The sequence below is a fragment of the Oncorhynchus mykiss genome, chromosome 19 (assembly GCF_013265735.2).
Source record: "Oncorhynchus mykiss isolate Arlee chromosome 19, USDA_OmykA_1.1, whole genome shotgun sequence".
Classification (NCBI taxonomy): Eukaryota; Metazoa; Chordata; class Actinopteri; order Salmoniformes; family Salmonidae; genus Oncorhynchus; species Oncorhynchus mykiss.
Genome location: NC_048583.1, coordinates 43,483,464 through 43,499,749, shown reverse-complemented (window position 1 = coordinate 43,499,749; position 16,286 = coordinate 43,483,464). Strand labels below are relative to the sequence as shown.

Below are 16,286 nucleotides of genomic sequence, written 5' to 3'. Positions count from 1 at the left end.
ACCCCTTGACTTTTTCCAAATTGTGTTACATTAAAGCCTTATTCTAAAATGTGTTACATTTTTAAAAAAATCCCCATCAATCTACACAATAGCCCAAAATGAAAAAGTAAAAACTGGGTTTTTAGAATTTTTTGCAAATGTATCAAAAATGAAAAAACAGAAATATTTTTTTTATTTTTTTTATTGAATATTCTAAACATACAATATACTTGCAGTGAAGCTGCTCAACAACTACATCATACCAGTCATCCAACAGATTCCCATTCACACACAGAAGCATCCAGGGTCAATGCCCTGCTCAAGGGCATGTTGACCGATCTACTTACCAGGCCAAAAAACATGAACCTGAACCCTCCAAGATCCCCCCTACAGTTCCCCAATAGCTGTCCTTCAACCATTCGAGACCCCTCCCACAGTCCCCCCCAGGAATGTTCTTGTATGTGTTTATTTGAATGAGAGTGTGTGTATATGCATGCGTACAAACACCTGAACGGCATCAGCCTCAGGCAAACCGGCATTAGTTGTAAAAACACTGCCACTTAGTGTCATTCAAATGTACTTTTATTATGTTTTATTTAGACTTTATTATTTAAATTTTTTAAACTTTTATCTTTGACCATCATTCTATCTCCCACACAGCAACTACCACTTGTCTCCAATTCCACATACCAGCGTCCCTCAGCCCATCCCATCTATCTCTGCTGGCCACCCACTTCGGGTTTCTACGCAACACATATCTTTCAACTATGCTGTGATGTTTAACGTACAATTTCAATCTGTCTAATCGAATAGAATCCACAGATTGCGAGTTGAAAATAAATACTTTTACTAAAAGTAGTATGTTAGTAGTTGCCTGACCCGGTCTCTCCAGATATCCTAACAGTACTATTTCTAGGGTCAATTTTAGATCAACGCTATGCATTTTCAGCCATTCCTGAACCTGAGACCAGAAACAGGCTACCTGAGGGCAATACCAAAATAAATAGTATATTGATTCTGTATCCTCACAACAGAATCTGCAGAGCTTCAATGATTTTATGCACAAAATATTCAACATTTTGTTGGTGGCAAGAATTGTATATAATAATTTTAGCTGAAAAGCACGAAGTCTTGAATCTTGCGTTGTTTTACATATCAACTCATACACCCTGTACCATGGAATTGGTACATCAAAGATCTCTTCCCAACTATTTTGCAATCTGTATGGCACAGTTGTCAACATCCTGGTCCTCAAATTAAACTGGTATACTTTCCTATTTATGCTATTTTTATTCCTCCGCCAGCTTTGATCCTTCATATTGGGCAGACCGACCAGTTCCCTGCCTCCTCCCGCTGCCACCTGCCTCCTCCATTTTTGGGGTAATGCTGTAATCATTTGGTTGTACTCTTGGATTGAGCAGACCATTCCGTACAATTCGGATAACTCCATGAAGGACATAACTCTACCATTCCAATTTACAATATCACTTAAGAACAAAATGCCCTTTTCAAACATTCCCATAAATACAGGTATTTTATCAACCAGCACATTTGAGTTCAGCCATCATTTTTGTTGTAATATTTGTTCTATCTTTTCAGGGGGATGAAACGGAAATTGTAGCCAGCTCTGCAATGCTTGTTTGAAAAAGAGAGATACTTTGAAAAAAGTTATCATTTTTAATTAATCGAAAATGAGACATGGCAATCTGCACAAAGACAAAAAGGCAATTTTTTAAACAATGAGTTTTTCTTAGTAATCTACTTGAGAACCATTTAGGGTTCAAATAAAACTTTTGAATGAGTGAAGTTTTTAGAGAGAGGTTTAGGGCTTTTATATTTAATAATCTCAACCCACCCAATTCATCTTCATTATAGAGATAGGCACGTTTTATTTTGTTTGATTTAGCGTCCCAGATAAAGCAAAATATTTTTTGCTCATAAGATTTGAGAAACAAATCATCAGGAGTAGGCAGCGCCATAAGTAAGTAAACTGAGATATGACTAAGGAGTTAATCGGGGCAATATTTCCATAAAAATACAAGTATTTACCTCTCCATGGTTGCAAGATCTTGTTTATTTTTACAAGATTTCTATTGAAATGCATTGTGGAGAGCTTATTTATATATTTTGTGATATGAATACCGAGTATGTCTACTTCACCATCAGCCCATTTTATAGGTAAGCTGCAGGGTAATGTAAAAGTTGTATTTTTTAAGGATCCAATATGTAATATTGTACACTTATCATAATTAGGTTTTAATCCAGAGAGTACAGAAAAACTATCTAGATCTTCAATGAGACATTGCAGGGATCTAGTTTACGGACTGAATATAAAACTTGAGTCATCGGCATACATGGACACCTTTGTTTTTAAGCCTTGGATTTCTAATCCTCTGTTGTTATTGGATCTGATTTTAATAGCTAGCATTTCAATGGCCATAACGAATAGATATGGTGACAGCGGACACCCTAGTTTAACTCAACTTGACAATTCAAAACTCTCTGAGCCGTTATTTAGCCGTTATTTACTATTTTACACCTGGAGTTGCTATTCAATATTTTTACCCATTTTATAAGATAATTACAGAAATTTTAAAAATACAGGCATTTATAAATAAAATCCAGTCTTACTTTATCAAATGCCTTTTCAAAATCTGCTATACATACCATTACTGGCTTCTTATACGTTATTATTTCTAGTAGTTGTTGAATATTATCTCCAATGTATTGTCCATGTAAAAAACCTGTCTGATCAGGATGAACAATACCTGGTAAAACCCCTTTTAATTCTGAGTGATATGCATTCTGCTAGTATTTTTGCATCACAACATTGAAGTCTAAGGGGCCTCCAGTTTATTTAGATTGACAGATTCTCGATTGGATTCAGGTCTGGACTTTGACTTGGCCATTCTAACAGCTGGATATGTTTATTTTTGAACCATTCCATTGTAGATTTTGCTTTATGTTTTGGATCATTGTCTTGTTGGAAGACAAATCTCCGTCCCAGTCTCAGGTCTTTTGCAGACTCCATCAGGTTTTCTTCCAGAATGGTCCTGTATTTGGCTCCATCCATCTTCCCATCAATTTTAACCATCTTCCCTGTCCCTGCTGAAGAAAAGCAGGCCCAAACCATGATGCTGCCACCACCATGTTTGACAGTGGGTATGGTGTGTTCAGGGTGATGAGCTGTGTTGCTTTTACGCCAAACATAACGTTTTGCATTGTTGCCAAAAAGTTCAATTTTGGTTTCATCTGACCAGAGCACCTTCTTCCACATGTTTGGTGTGTCTCCCAGGTGGCTTGTGGCAAACTTTAAACAACACTTTTTATGGATATCTTTAAGAAATGGCTTTCTTCTTGCCACTCTTCCATAAAGGCCAGATTTGTGCAATATATGACTGATTGTTGTCCTATGGACAGAGTCTCCCACCTCAGCTGTAGATCTCTGCAGTTCATCCAGAGTGATCATGGGCCTCTTGGCTGCATCTCTGATCAGTCTTCTCCTTGTATGAGCTGAAAGTTTAGAGGGACGGCCAGGTCTTGGTAGATTTGCAGTGGTCTGATACTCCTTCCAATTCAATATTATCGCTTGCACAGTGCTCCTTGGGATGTTTAAAGCTTGGGAAATCTTTTTGTATCCAAATCCGGCTTTAAACTTCTTCACAACAGTATCTCGGACCTGCCTGGTGTGTTCCTTGTTCTTCATGATGCTCTCTGCGCTTTTAACGGACCTCTGAGACTATCACAGTGCAGGTGCATTTATACGGAGACTTGATTACACACAGGTGGATTGTATTTATCATCATTAGTTATTTAGGTCAACATTGGATCATTCAGAGATCCTCACTGAACTTCTGGAGAGAGTTTGCTGCACTGAAAGTAAAGGGGCTGAATAATTTTGCACGGCCAATTTTTCAGTTTTTGATTTGTTAAAAAAGTTTGAAATATCCAATAAATGTCATTCCACTTCATGATTGTGTCCCACTTGTTTTTGATTCTTCACAAAAAAATACAGTTTTATATCTTTATGTTTGAAGCCTGAAATGTGGCAAAAGGTCGCAAAGTTCAAGGGGGCCGAATACTTTCGCAAGGCACTGTATAAGTCTGTATGTGTAAGCAAGCAACTAATTGAGTATGTGTGTGTTCATATCCACTTCATAATGTTCAGATATTTGTACAGTTCCCATACCTTATTTTTTCGTAACCTGAAGTCCCTGTTGAATTTAGTACAGCCATGGTGTTATGGAGCTGTCTCAGAATAGCTGTCCATCTGTAAAGAGTTTGTCCACAATGATAAAGACACGCTAGCCATTCTCCCTTTGTTGTCTTTGTACCGGATACAGTCTCTTACGACATTTGTTTATCTCCCTTGGAAATTGGTCATTGAGACCGAATTTGGTCCCTTTAACCTTTCTAGGGCAGGCGTTCCGCTAGCAGGACCCCTCGACAACATTCCGCTGAAAAGGCAGTGTGCGAAATTCAAAAATATTTTTTTTGGAAATATGTAACTTTCACACATTAAGTCCAAGACAGCAAATGAAAGATAAACTTCTTGTTAATCTACCCATTGTGTTCGATTTCAAAAAGGCTTTACAGCGAAAGACCCACATATGATTATGTTAGGTCAGAGTCAAGTCAAAAAAACACGCAGCCATTTTTCCAGCCAAAGATAGGAGTCACTAAAAGCAGAAATATAGATCAAATTAATCACTAACCTTTGATGATCTTCATCAGATGACAATCATAGGACATCATGTTACACAATACATGTATGTTTTGTTCGATAATATGCATATTTATATCCAAAAATCTCAGTTTACATTGGCGCGTTACGTGCAGTAATGTTTTGATTCCAAAACATCTGGTGATTTTGCAGAAATACTCATAATAAACATTGATAAAAGATACAAGTGGTATTCACATAATTAAAGATAGACTTCTCCTTAATGCAACCGCTGTGTCACATTTCAAAAAAACTTTACGGAAAAAGCATACGGCGCTCAGAGCCCATTCCAGCCAAAGAAATATCTGCCATGTAGGAGTCAACAGAAGTTAGAAATAACATTATAAATATTCACTTACCTTTGATGATCTTCATCAGAATGCACTCCCAGGAATCCCAGTTCGACAATAAATAACTGATTTGTTCCATAAAGTCCATCATTTAAGTCCAAATAGCCACTTGTTGTTAGAGTGTTCAGCCCAGTAATCCATCTTCATGAGGCACGAGCACTGCGTCCATACAAAAACTCGAAAAGTTCCATTACAGGTCGTAGAAACAAGTCAAACGATGTATGGAATCAATCTTTAGGATGTTTTTAACATAAATTATCAATAAGGTTCCAACCGGAGAATTCCATTGTCTGTAGAAAAGCACTGGAACGAGAGCTAACTCTGATTTCCCACTTCCTGGTTGGATTTTTCTCAGGTTTTCGCCTGCCATATGAGTTCTGTTATTCTCACAGACATCCTTCAAACAGTTTTGGAAACTTCCGAGTGTTTTCTATCCAATACTACTAATAATATGCATATATTAGCATCTGGGACTGAGTAGGAGGCAGTTCACTCTGGGCACGCTATTCATCCAAAAGTTAAAATGCTGCCCCCTATCCCAAACAGGTTTAAGCTCCCTTCCCCTGCTTTTGATCAGCTCCAAGGGGACCCTTGGTCTTGTCTCTCTGAGCTCCAAGTCTGTGTACTCGGTGGAAAGCCACCTTGTTTACAGTCTCTATAAGAAGTTTCAAGGCGGATTGCATGAATTCTTTATTTTCGCCCTCTGGATTATTGGATGCGTCCTCGGGAATCCCAGAAAAAATAATATTTTCACGCATGCTACGACTTTGTATGTCTAGTAGCGACTCCTTCCTCACCCTGTTTTCCCTGAGTAGACAATCCATGTTGGGATCGTGGATTTTTACCTTGGCTGTGAGTGTATTGTTTTCTCTTTGGAGCGGGAGAATTTCACTCTGGCTGAACTCCAAACTCCCCCCCAGCCCTGCTCACACTCCTCGCAAATGTTTCCAGTGTTGCATGGATTCCAGCCAGAGCACTAGCCTCTACCTCAATGGTAAGTAAATTGTCCATGTATGCAGATTAATCTGTTTTTCTTTTTTTTGTCAGGTGAAAGTTATTTTGTGAGGTGGTCGGATGTTTCCATGATGGAGTATGTTGTTCCTCCATAGCGTAAAGCTGTTGGTACTCATCAAATTCCCTCAGGATCTCCTTTAGTATCCAGAGTGTCTGTAGTACAGCCAGCTCGAACTCGCGGAATCCTCGTAAAAAAAAAGGAAAACAAACTTGCAGTCCCAGCCGTCAAGGCTAACATTTTAGACATAAATCCTTAGGAACAAAACTTTAGTTCGACTTTAGTCGATTTAATGAAAATGTTTTAACATAAACAACAAACCGAGTGTAGACAGTACAATGTTCTGTTGCGCTCTCTGATGATGTATCTGATGACGTATATCCGGTCAATACCTGCAAATGTACAAAAAATGAAAAAACAGAAATAACTTATTTCTAAGTATTTAGACCCTTTGCTATGAGACTCGAAATTGAGCTCAAGTGCATCCTGTTTCCATTGATCATCCTTGAGATGTTTCCACAACTTGATTGGAGTCAACCTGTCGTAAATTCAAATTGATTGGACATAATTTGGAAAGGCACACACCAGTCTATAGAAGGTCCCACAGTTGACAGTGAATGTCAGAGCAAAAACCAAGCCATGAGGTCGAAGGAATTGTCCGTAGAGCTTCGAGACAGGATTGTGTCGAGGCACAGATCTGGGGAAGGGTACCAAAACATTTTTGCAGCATCAAAGGTCCCCAAGAACACAGTTGCCTCCATCATTCTTAAATGGAAGAAGCTTGGAACCACTAAGACTCTTCTAAACTGAGCAATCAGGGGAGAAGGGCCTTGCTCAGGGAGGTGACCAAGAACCTGATGGTCACTCAGACAGAGCTCCAGAGTTCCTCTGTGGAAATGGAAGATCCTTCCAGAAGGACAACCATCTCTGCAGCACTCCACCAATCAGGCCTTTATGGTAGAGTGGCAAGACAGAAGCCACTCTTCAGTAAAATGCACATGACAGCACACTTGGAGTTTGCCAAAAGGCACTTAAAGACTCTCAGACCATGAGAAACAAGATTATCTGGTCAGATGAAAGGTTCACCTTCCAACAGGACAATGACCCAAAGCACACAACCAAGACAACGCAGGAGTCGCTCCGGGTCACCTCCCTGAATGTCCTTGAGTGACCCAGCCAGAGCCTGGACTTGAACCCGATCTCACATCTCTGGAGAGACCTGAAACTAGCTGAGCAGCAACGCTCCCCATTAAACCTGATAGAGCTTGAGAGGATCTGCAGAAAAGAATGTGAGGAACTCCCCAAACCTAGGTGTGCCAAGCTTGTAGCTTAATGCCCAAGAAGACTTGAGGGTGTAATCGCTGCAAAAGGTGCTTGAACAAAGTACTAAGTAAATGGTCTGAATACTTATGTAAATGTGTTATTTCTGTTTTTATTTTTTTAGACATTTGCAAAAATTGCCCAAAACTTGTTTTTGCTTTCTCATTATGAGGTCTTTTGTGTAGATTGAGGATAAAACATTTTTTAAATCCATTTTAGAATAAGGCTGTAACATAACAAAATGTAGAAAAAGTCAAGGGGTCTGAATACTTTCCGAGTACACTGTAAATGGCATGTGATCTGAAATGTCCGGCATTTCTAATAAACTGGACCATTGAATCAATAGTGGCAAATATCCCTCAATGAATGAAATCGATGTTCCTAAAACATATATTTTTTAGACAAATCAGTCATTATCACACCAGATGTCATTGAATTGATTACACTTTATTAAATTAGGGTCAAATGAACAGTGTAAATCTGATGACAGTGGCACTAGCCATACAGGGTCAATGATGATGAGGAGCAGCTGGAATCAAAGATCCAGTAGTGATGATTCAGGATGGACAGAGTGCTGCAGATACACTATAGGAGATTAGTGTTGAGCAGGCTGCATCCCCACATCTGGCTATTAGTACTACAGTAGGCCTAATACCATTTATAAAGTGGTCAAGTTCCTTAACATTCCAAATGAAATACAACACTTATTTGGAATGTTTTAATATTCCTATTATGCTGCCTCTAGTAATGCTATTTCCTTATCATTATTATTTATGTATGCTTGTTTCTGTCAGTTAGAAATTGCCAGTATTTCCCCTAACATGTGACACAGGCAGCCCAATACCGATCTGTTTCCACTAATTGGTATTTTGCCAATAATTGGACAAAAGATCAGAATTGGGCTGCCTGTGTAAACGTAGCCAAAGATTATTATAATATTCTGGCGTGCAAACATGTTGATGCCTACTGACACTCATCTGCCACTGAGGAGTGAATCTGATTCAACATGCAATCTGATGGATCCCATCTTGCATCCACTCTTAATAAATCAAATCTAAATCTAAAATCCCTTGCGTCACGTTGACTTGTGAACCAATGCATATACGTTAGCTCAACTTTGCAGCTAGCAGTATGTGCATACATAAAAAAGCTGGGATGGATAAGTGATCTAAACATCTGAAATGAAGGGATAAAAAAGCATTACTAGAGCCTGATAAGGTTCTTGGTAAGTATCAGAGCAGGCGCCTTTAATACAGGCTGAGAGCTTCTCATCTGGGCTGTTTCACTGGTTCTTCCATATAGTCCTCATGCATCGGCCCCATAGTTTAATTTGAGAGATTGAAGTCTCTCAACTGCAACAGATTGCAGACAGACCACAGTGCTACACTTGGCTGCCCTGGGAACAGGCAGAGCGTTCAGTTATAGGACCAGCTAGCCACCTTCTAATGAGCATGACCAACGGAGCATCATGCACAGGGAACGACAACAAGGACAACTCTGGTGGATTTTAGAGCATCCTTTGTCTGGTACAGCAGTCCAGGACTTACTTCTTGCTGCTTGCGGAAGATGTAAATATCATAAGTAAGCCCAGGTAGTGATGAATATCAATAATTATAGACCTACAGCTTCTCTCATGCAGGTTCATCTGGCCACTTGGCTTTGTGATGAGGTAATACACAAAATAATGTAACAGCAGAACTCATAAAAAATGGTTTAATACTTTGTATTGCATACTATACAGACTGTGAAACAAAAACACAAACATTTAAAGACTACATGAAAGTATATTTTAACAGTGCCTTTGTGAGCCGTCTTTTTCTCCATTATATACAGCATAAGAACAATGTAAGACGTTTTAATTATGGTGTGTTCCAAATGAGTGGAATAATGGTTTCCCTTTCGTACATCATCATCCCACAGATGTCTAGTCGCTTCAGTGGAGCGACTAGACAAGAAACACAGTCAGCATCAACACTATGGATGCTGTGAATTCAATATAGAGTACAGTATAGTTTCAGAGATTGGCTACTTATATATCAACAAACTTATATATCAACAAATGTCCTAATTGGTTCATTATAACAAACACAAGTATGCACTTTGCACACTGAATTAGTAGTTTAAGAATATTCAATGATAGAAATGTGTAAAGTGGGTATCTTCTAGTTATAGGGGTTATCAGCAATATACATCTGTATGGACTGCTAACCCCATATTAAACCATTTTCAACCATATGTAAGCATCAATATTTGTATGAATGTCAGTGAGTAAGAAAGACAGAAAGTGCATTGGGGTTTTTCTTAGTCAATAAAATACAAATGTAGATATTTAATCTTTCCAATAGGAAGACCAGTATAAAGCAGGTCATTTTAAAACAGTATAATAGAGATCTAGGATGTTCAACATGTAAAAACCTCTCAGAGAACACTGTAATACTGATCAATCTAGTTGAGTCCATACAGATGTTTAGAGCACAGTCAAGGGCACTGCAAAGTCTGTACAAAGTGAGGGTCTATGGACTCTTGGGCTCTTCCACTGGACTCAAAGGGCCACTAGATTTTTCCTCTGTCGCCTGTCTCTCCACTTTGCTCTCTGATCTCTCGCATGTAACAGTCCCGAGCACCTTGGCACTGTGCTCCTGTGCTTTTGCCCTGAGTGCTGCGATGCTGTTCTCCCGCAGTTCCTCTTTGGAGATGGGTGACTTGCCCTCCGCCCTCTTCTCCTCCACGTCGCACTCTTCAGCCCTCTGAATGGCTGGCTGCTGGGGAACATCGGACTTCCCTTTTGGCTGGACGACCGTGGTCTCCATGGACTTTTTGTGCATCCCTGTAAAGAATTGTGGGTATTCGGATTTAGAAAAGCGTCTGCTGATTGGAAAGCCATCTTGAACTGAAAATAGTAAGCAAAGAAATAGTTCTGATTTAGCTATAGGAATATGATCTTCAAATTGAGGATTCATAATAAGTGTAAAATGATAATAAATATTTGCTGAATAGTTTTTTTCTCCCACTAAGCGATATGTAAATTATGATATCTTGATCATTTCATTTGATGAAAAGATGAAATCAAGTATGAAATGGTGTGTTTGGCCTCTTCCCTGAATGACGAGGAACACAACCCACAATCACAAGTAGGAAAGTAAAATGTGGAAAATATCTGAGAGTAAGCATGGAGGGTGAAACCTGCTGTAGATAAAACATTAGTCTCATACCAAGCAGCCATGGGGCACAGGAGTCCATGATGCCATCCTTGGCAGACTTGAGGATGGAATCCGGTAGGGGGATGGAGTGGCGGACCATGGCTCCATACAGCCCATACTCTGCCATCACACTGCTGCGACCCCAGCACTTCTCCCTCTTCCTCCATTTGGCCCTGCGGTTCTGGAACCAGACCTGTAAACCCAGGAGGAATTATTCAGTACCCCTGACCAACACTGAAACTAGCAATATTCAGACACACTGACACAAGCAGCATCAATGAGTCTACTAACTGACAGACACCACCACCTTAACTGGCTCTAGCACTGGCATCACATTGTGACACAGTTGTCCACCCTGTGAAAAATCCAGCCCAATCTTTGGCAGACCTAATGGCCCTTTATGCCAATGATTTTACTTTATTTGTGAAAACTACATAACTTAATCTGGTCTTGTTTCTCTCACTATTATTCCAGTTAACATTCACTTCAGTGTTGTGTTGTTTTGAGATATCTGTAAGATCTCTTAGGTAATGTGTGGTGACATAAGATAAAACTCATTTGATTTGATTCAGCACATTGATTTCCCATACAGGCTGCTGGTGGTCTCTGAATGATCTCTGCCTTCTGTCAGTCCCTATCTCCCTCCAGCCTGAGGTAGTGTAGATGGATAGTGACTAAAACATTAAGATACTTCACTTGCCCAACCATGACTAGTGGTTGGGGCCCCCAGGCTATCTGTCAGCTCAGTGAGAGGCCAAATTGATTTCATAGCACAACACAGAGCTGTTAAACAGCCTTGGCCACTTCTGATGGCTGTATGTGCAGTGCAAAAAAAAATAAGAGGAGCAAGCACAGAGATGTCTCGACTGTGGAGGGGGACCAGACATTAAATTGAAAATGATCAAAACCATTTAGAACCTTTTTCTGGTAATTCTGATGATAGTCCTCATTTCATACAAGATGCTTTTTTATGAGAAATTGTTTCTCTGGCCCTCAAAGGAAGCCGAGGGGGAAGCTGCGAGCAGAAGCGACCCCTAGGGCACGCCGAGGCTGATTGAAAAATAAGTTAATTTCAAGCCCAATCGATGGTGGACAGGCGGGCAAATATCACGGGAAATTAAACGAGCGGGACTCGGGGGAACGGCGCTATTGACCCGTACTAATAAATTCAATGTAGTTATTTCGTCTGAACTCCCAGTGTCTCGAGCGAGCCTCCCCCTGGAACAAGGCAAGCTCGTCTGATTTAACTAATTACAATCTATGAGAAAATTGGGTGTTAATTTTATTTAGGATAGGAATAGCCTACGTTTATTTATTTATTTCCTTATTATTTATTCGCGGCGAAGAGCCTTAATGAGAACGAAATTAAAAGGCGCTCGGGCAGATGGATGGTCCAGGTCACACCGCAATCTTCTTCCGCCTTGATAGCATGATTAGGTCGTTAGTGCTCCTCTCCGAGAACAAATTGTTTCACATCCAACTGCGCCTGATGAGAGATGATCTGCTCTGGCGAGGATGCTGCTAGAGGTGTATTTGACATCTCTGATCGATTTATGTGGGCTTACTTGCATCCTCCGTAAAACATTATGTGGTTAACTAGTTCGTCAAGTGCAGAGTAGGCTAGCCCTAGATCCCTCCACTTTTCATTTTTTAATCAATTCATTGTTTTTCTAATATCTGCTTTAGTCTGAATCAAGGCTATTTAAATCACACGGCTAAAGCCCAAAATGTTGAGACGAGTCTATTTCAACGTAAAGGTCCAGTGCAGTCAACATCTTCATTTTCCTATGTTTTATATACAGGTAATTGAAAAAATAAAGGAAATACCAATATAAAGTATCTTAATAGGGCGTTGGGCTGACACATCCGCCAGAGGCGTCAGGGCAGCTTTGATGCGTCTTGGCATATATTCTACAAGTGTCTGGCACTCTATTGGAAGGATGCAAGGATGGAAGGATGGTGTTTTGTTGATAGTGGTGGAAAAAGCAGTCTCATTCCCTGCTCCAGAATCTCCTATAAGTGTTCAATTGGGTTGAGATCTGGTGACTGAGACACACACACACACACACACACACACATACACTTTAAACCCCTTATGCTCCTTTGAAACCCCTCTTTGAAAGTCACTGAGATCTCTTCTTCTAGCCATGTTAGCCAAAATAATGTGCAACTGTGCATTTTTATTCATGACCCTAAGCATGATGGGATGTTTTAATTGCTTAATTAACTCAGGAACCACACCCGTGTGGAAGCCCCTGCTACACTTTGAATCAAACATTTACTCAAGTGTGTCTTTTATTTTGGCAATTATATGTATATTATGAGGTTGGAATAATGCTGTGAAATTGATGGTAATGCCCTTTTAGTGTAAGAGCTGTTGGAAAAGACTTCCTGAAATTTTAGCCTGTTTGGTGTGATGACATCACCAGCAGCACAGGAGGTTGGCGGTACCTTGATTGGTGAGAACGGGGTCGTGGTAATGACTGGGGTGGAATCAATGGAATGGTATCAAATACATCAAACACATGGTTTCCAGGTGTTTGATGCCATTTAATTTCCTCCATTCCGGCCATTAGTGTCCTGTACTCTGTCCATAAAGGAATGATATGATATTCCACAGGAGTTTTGGCTTTCCATGGTGACATCACCATGTGGTAAATTGGTTAATAGACCAATAACAAAGACAGTTCCAAACCTCTCTGCTAATGAAAGCTAGTTTTCCCCTCCTCCCTCAGACCACTCCCAGACAGTCCTAGCCAAATGTTTGCTTGACAAATAGTTTTTTGATAAATAGCTACTTTTGCCCATTTTAATGGTAATCTATTTAAGTAAGGTACTTCATTGTTAGCCAGAAATGATTTGATATTGATATAAAAACGGCTGCATTGGGCCCTTAAGGCCCAAATGATCATTAATTTGTTAGCAAAACTACAACCATTATCATGTACATTGAATTATGATTATTGGAGAAAGATTTTTTACAATTAGCACAAGTTCTCCTGTATTAAATATTTTGCAGAGTAACAATATTCCAGTTAGATTTTCTTTGCAAGGACACTGAGTAAGATGTAAAAAATAAAAAATAAACTATATCTGACATAATATTCCAGTCATTTTATCCAGTAGATAAATAAAAAATAATAGGCTATAAACATGAATAATGCTGTTCTGAGACATTTAAATGCTATTTTAGTTTATGCTAATAAATTGAATGCATTTATGTTGGGGAGGAAGAACTCAAGACAAAAAAATGTTTTTCCTCTGACATGATATACAATAAGAAACTGCCAACATCAACAGCCTGCTGTCATACCTGTATTCTGTCCTCAGGAAGCTCTGTTTTCATAGCCAGCATCTCTCTTGCATACACATCTGGGTAGTGAGCTTCATTAAAGGCCTTCTCCAACTCCTCGAGCTGGTAAGATGTGAATATGGTTCTGAAGAAATATGAAATATGTAAATTGGCCACATTGAAAAAATGGTCGCAATGCAAATAAATAGGCAAGCTCGGATTGGCTATTATTTATTTTAAACAGATCAGCTGTACAAATGCACACCTTAATTTGCACGGTGGCCCAGTACATCTTATATATACAAAGGTTTTGGTGGTATGCATTTAATCTTAGGTACATGCAAAACAATGGTGCATTTAAAAAAATAGAGTAGGCCTAACTCAATGCAGCGACCATCTCCTCCACATGCCATCCAAAAGCAGCTGCCCATCATAGAATTTCATTACAATAACAAGTATTCAGTAGCCAATGCATGTAAGCCAGAAAGCAACGTGTAGGGAGGGATATTGCATCATTTTCATGCACTCGGTAAGTGAGTATAAATAAATGGAAATAAATGTAAAAAAGATTAGCAAAACATTTAGCAGGCTCTAATCCCCTTTCTTTCTTTATGCTGGAGGAAAAGGAAATGATCTATTTCCATTTCAATGTCTCATCCCCCTCATAAAGGAATTATAAAGTCTACACAGACTAAGCCTATATCTTTATGAAACGTTTTAATAAGTAAAAGGTAGGTATATCCATATGGTGTACTATTAGGTCTATACACTCGATTGTAAAAAGTCTATATTCAAAATAGGCCCATGCATCATGAATTGACCGGGGCTGATTCGCAACAAAACGCTGATGCTTTCACAGCCCAAAACAAATGTACATCAAAATGAATTAACAAAAATGTATGAAATAATACGGAATTGTTAGAGTAGACTAGCCTGTAAATTCACACTTGTAGGCCTAAATCATTAATTTGCTATATGGAAAAATGGAATCCAAAGACCATTAAACAAGGAAATTAGTTGTAAGCCTAACTGCATAAAAATAATTTGTATTAACTTTATAACATCTAGGCCTAGACCCCATTAAATGTAATTCCATATTTGTTACAAGGTTATTGATATTGGAAAAGGACAAGCTGTTTGTCAGCTCAGTAATTAGCATGGGCTACTTTTTCAATTCTTCAATACATTTTCTATTTTTTCAATCCTGTTACAATAGCCTTCTCAAAATCCAAAATAGTTGTTCTTGAATTAAGACAGTTCAAAAGCCCTAAACAAAAAACAAGTATCGTTAGGCCAAACAAAAAAATGTTGAAACGTGCGCTTCAGAATTTGAAGCTATTAGGCTATAGCGTTCTGATAAACAACAATAGGCTTATCATGTGTTGGAATGCAACACCTACCGGTGCCGTCTTTTCTTCCGTTTCTTGCTCTGGCTTAATGAGTTCTTTGAGAGTTTTCGTTCGCTTGATGACACATCTTCTGAGTCTGTGAATATTAGAAAACGTTGGAATAACATGAATGACTCGTTTGAGGAATTAGACATATTCAATATGTTATCACAATTGTAGTGTTAAAATTGAGTAGGCTAAGAAACAACGTATAACAAAGATGTTATTATATTCTGTTCTTGTCATAATACTGACATAAGTAGCCTATTTGTATTATTGTTAGTATAATTTAATATTTTAAGTTGCCTATGGTTATCCATTGTGCTTTTAAAGTTCAGCCTAATAATAATATGAATACTAATACTAGCTTACTACTACTACTACTACTACTACTACTACTACTACCACTAATAAGAATAATAGGCTAACTACTAATAATAGTACTACTATTACTACTAATAATAATACAACTGTATATGTTAAGTCTTTAATGTAATGACGACTGCAATTCCTACCTGAACTGGGGGACTGACTGTGGTCCAGATGTCCCACAGTTCTATTGTGGGTTTGCAAGTGAACGTTCTGCGCATCCTGCAGGACCTCCAAAAACGCTGGTTGCCTGTAGAATGACGGAATCCCTCCAGGCCCGATTAATCCCATCCCAACTCCTACACCAGCGGGGCCAAGCATTGACCTGGCGGCAAGCAGGTGCGCCCCAGCTGGCAGCGACTGCAAGGCGCTCCTCGGGGCCGCCGAAGGCTCTTTATTCAGCCCTAAAATCTCCTGTATCCCGAATCCCGTGCATCTGGGAGGGTGCGTGGCGCTGTTCTTTGATTGTTGGTGCAGGCTGTTATTCCCTCCGTTAGCACCGATAGAGGACGTTTTGGATATATTCAACGTTTCCGATAGCACCGCAGCTCCTTGTTTACCTGTCATGGTGTCTTCGATAGTTGGCCTATTCCCTATTTGTATCGGCTCACAGGTCGGTCCCCAGTGCACTAGCCACGATGTATCACTCGAGA

The 16,286-nt window shown here is 39.4% G+C and overlaps 1 protein-coding gene across 2 annotated transcripts; it reads right to left on the bottom strand.

Annotated features, from left to right (window-relative positions):
- Nucleotides 1-9,083: 9,083 nt before the first annotated feature.
- Nucleotides 9,084-16,286, bottom strand: LOC110497933 (visual system homeobox 2-like). 2 transcript variants are annotated; one of them, XM_021574410.2, is made up of 5 exons: nt 15,780-16,286; nt 15,277-15,361; nt 13,898-14,021; nt 10,597-10,777; nt 9,084-10,274 (listed from the first exon to the last, which is right to left on the bottom strand). In XM_021574410.2, exons 1-5 carry the CDS (start codon nt 16,198-16,200, stop codon nt 9,898-9,900), a joined length of 1,188 nt encoding a protein of 395 aa, XP_021430085.1. In that variant the 5' UTR covers nt 16,201-16,286; the 3' UTR covers nt 9,084-9,897. The 2 variants fall into 2 exon arrangements, with proteins under 2 accessions (XP_021430085.1, XP_021430086.1); XM_021574411.2 differs by having other exon boundaries at nt 9,084-10,211; nt 15,780-16,283.

Bases quoted from the DNA above. Each gene is read 5' to 3' on its own strand.
- LOC110497933 (XM_021574410.2), bottom strand. From the start codon at position 16,200: ATGACAGGTAAACAAGGAGCTGCGGTGCTATCGGAAACGTTGAATATA. The intron at 14,022-15,276 runs GTAGGTGTTGCA...ATATTTCTTCAG, and splicing joins CGGAAGAAAAGACGGCACCG to AACCATATTCACATCTTACC. The intron at 10,275-10,596 runs GTATGAGACTAA...TACTATTTTCAG, and splicing joins CTGTGCCCCATGGCTGCTTG to TTCAAGATGGCTTTCCAATC.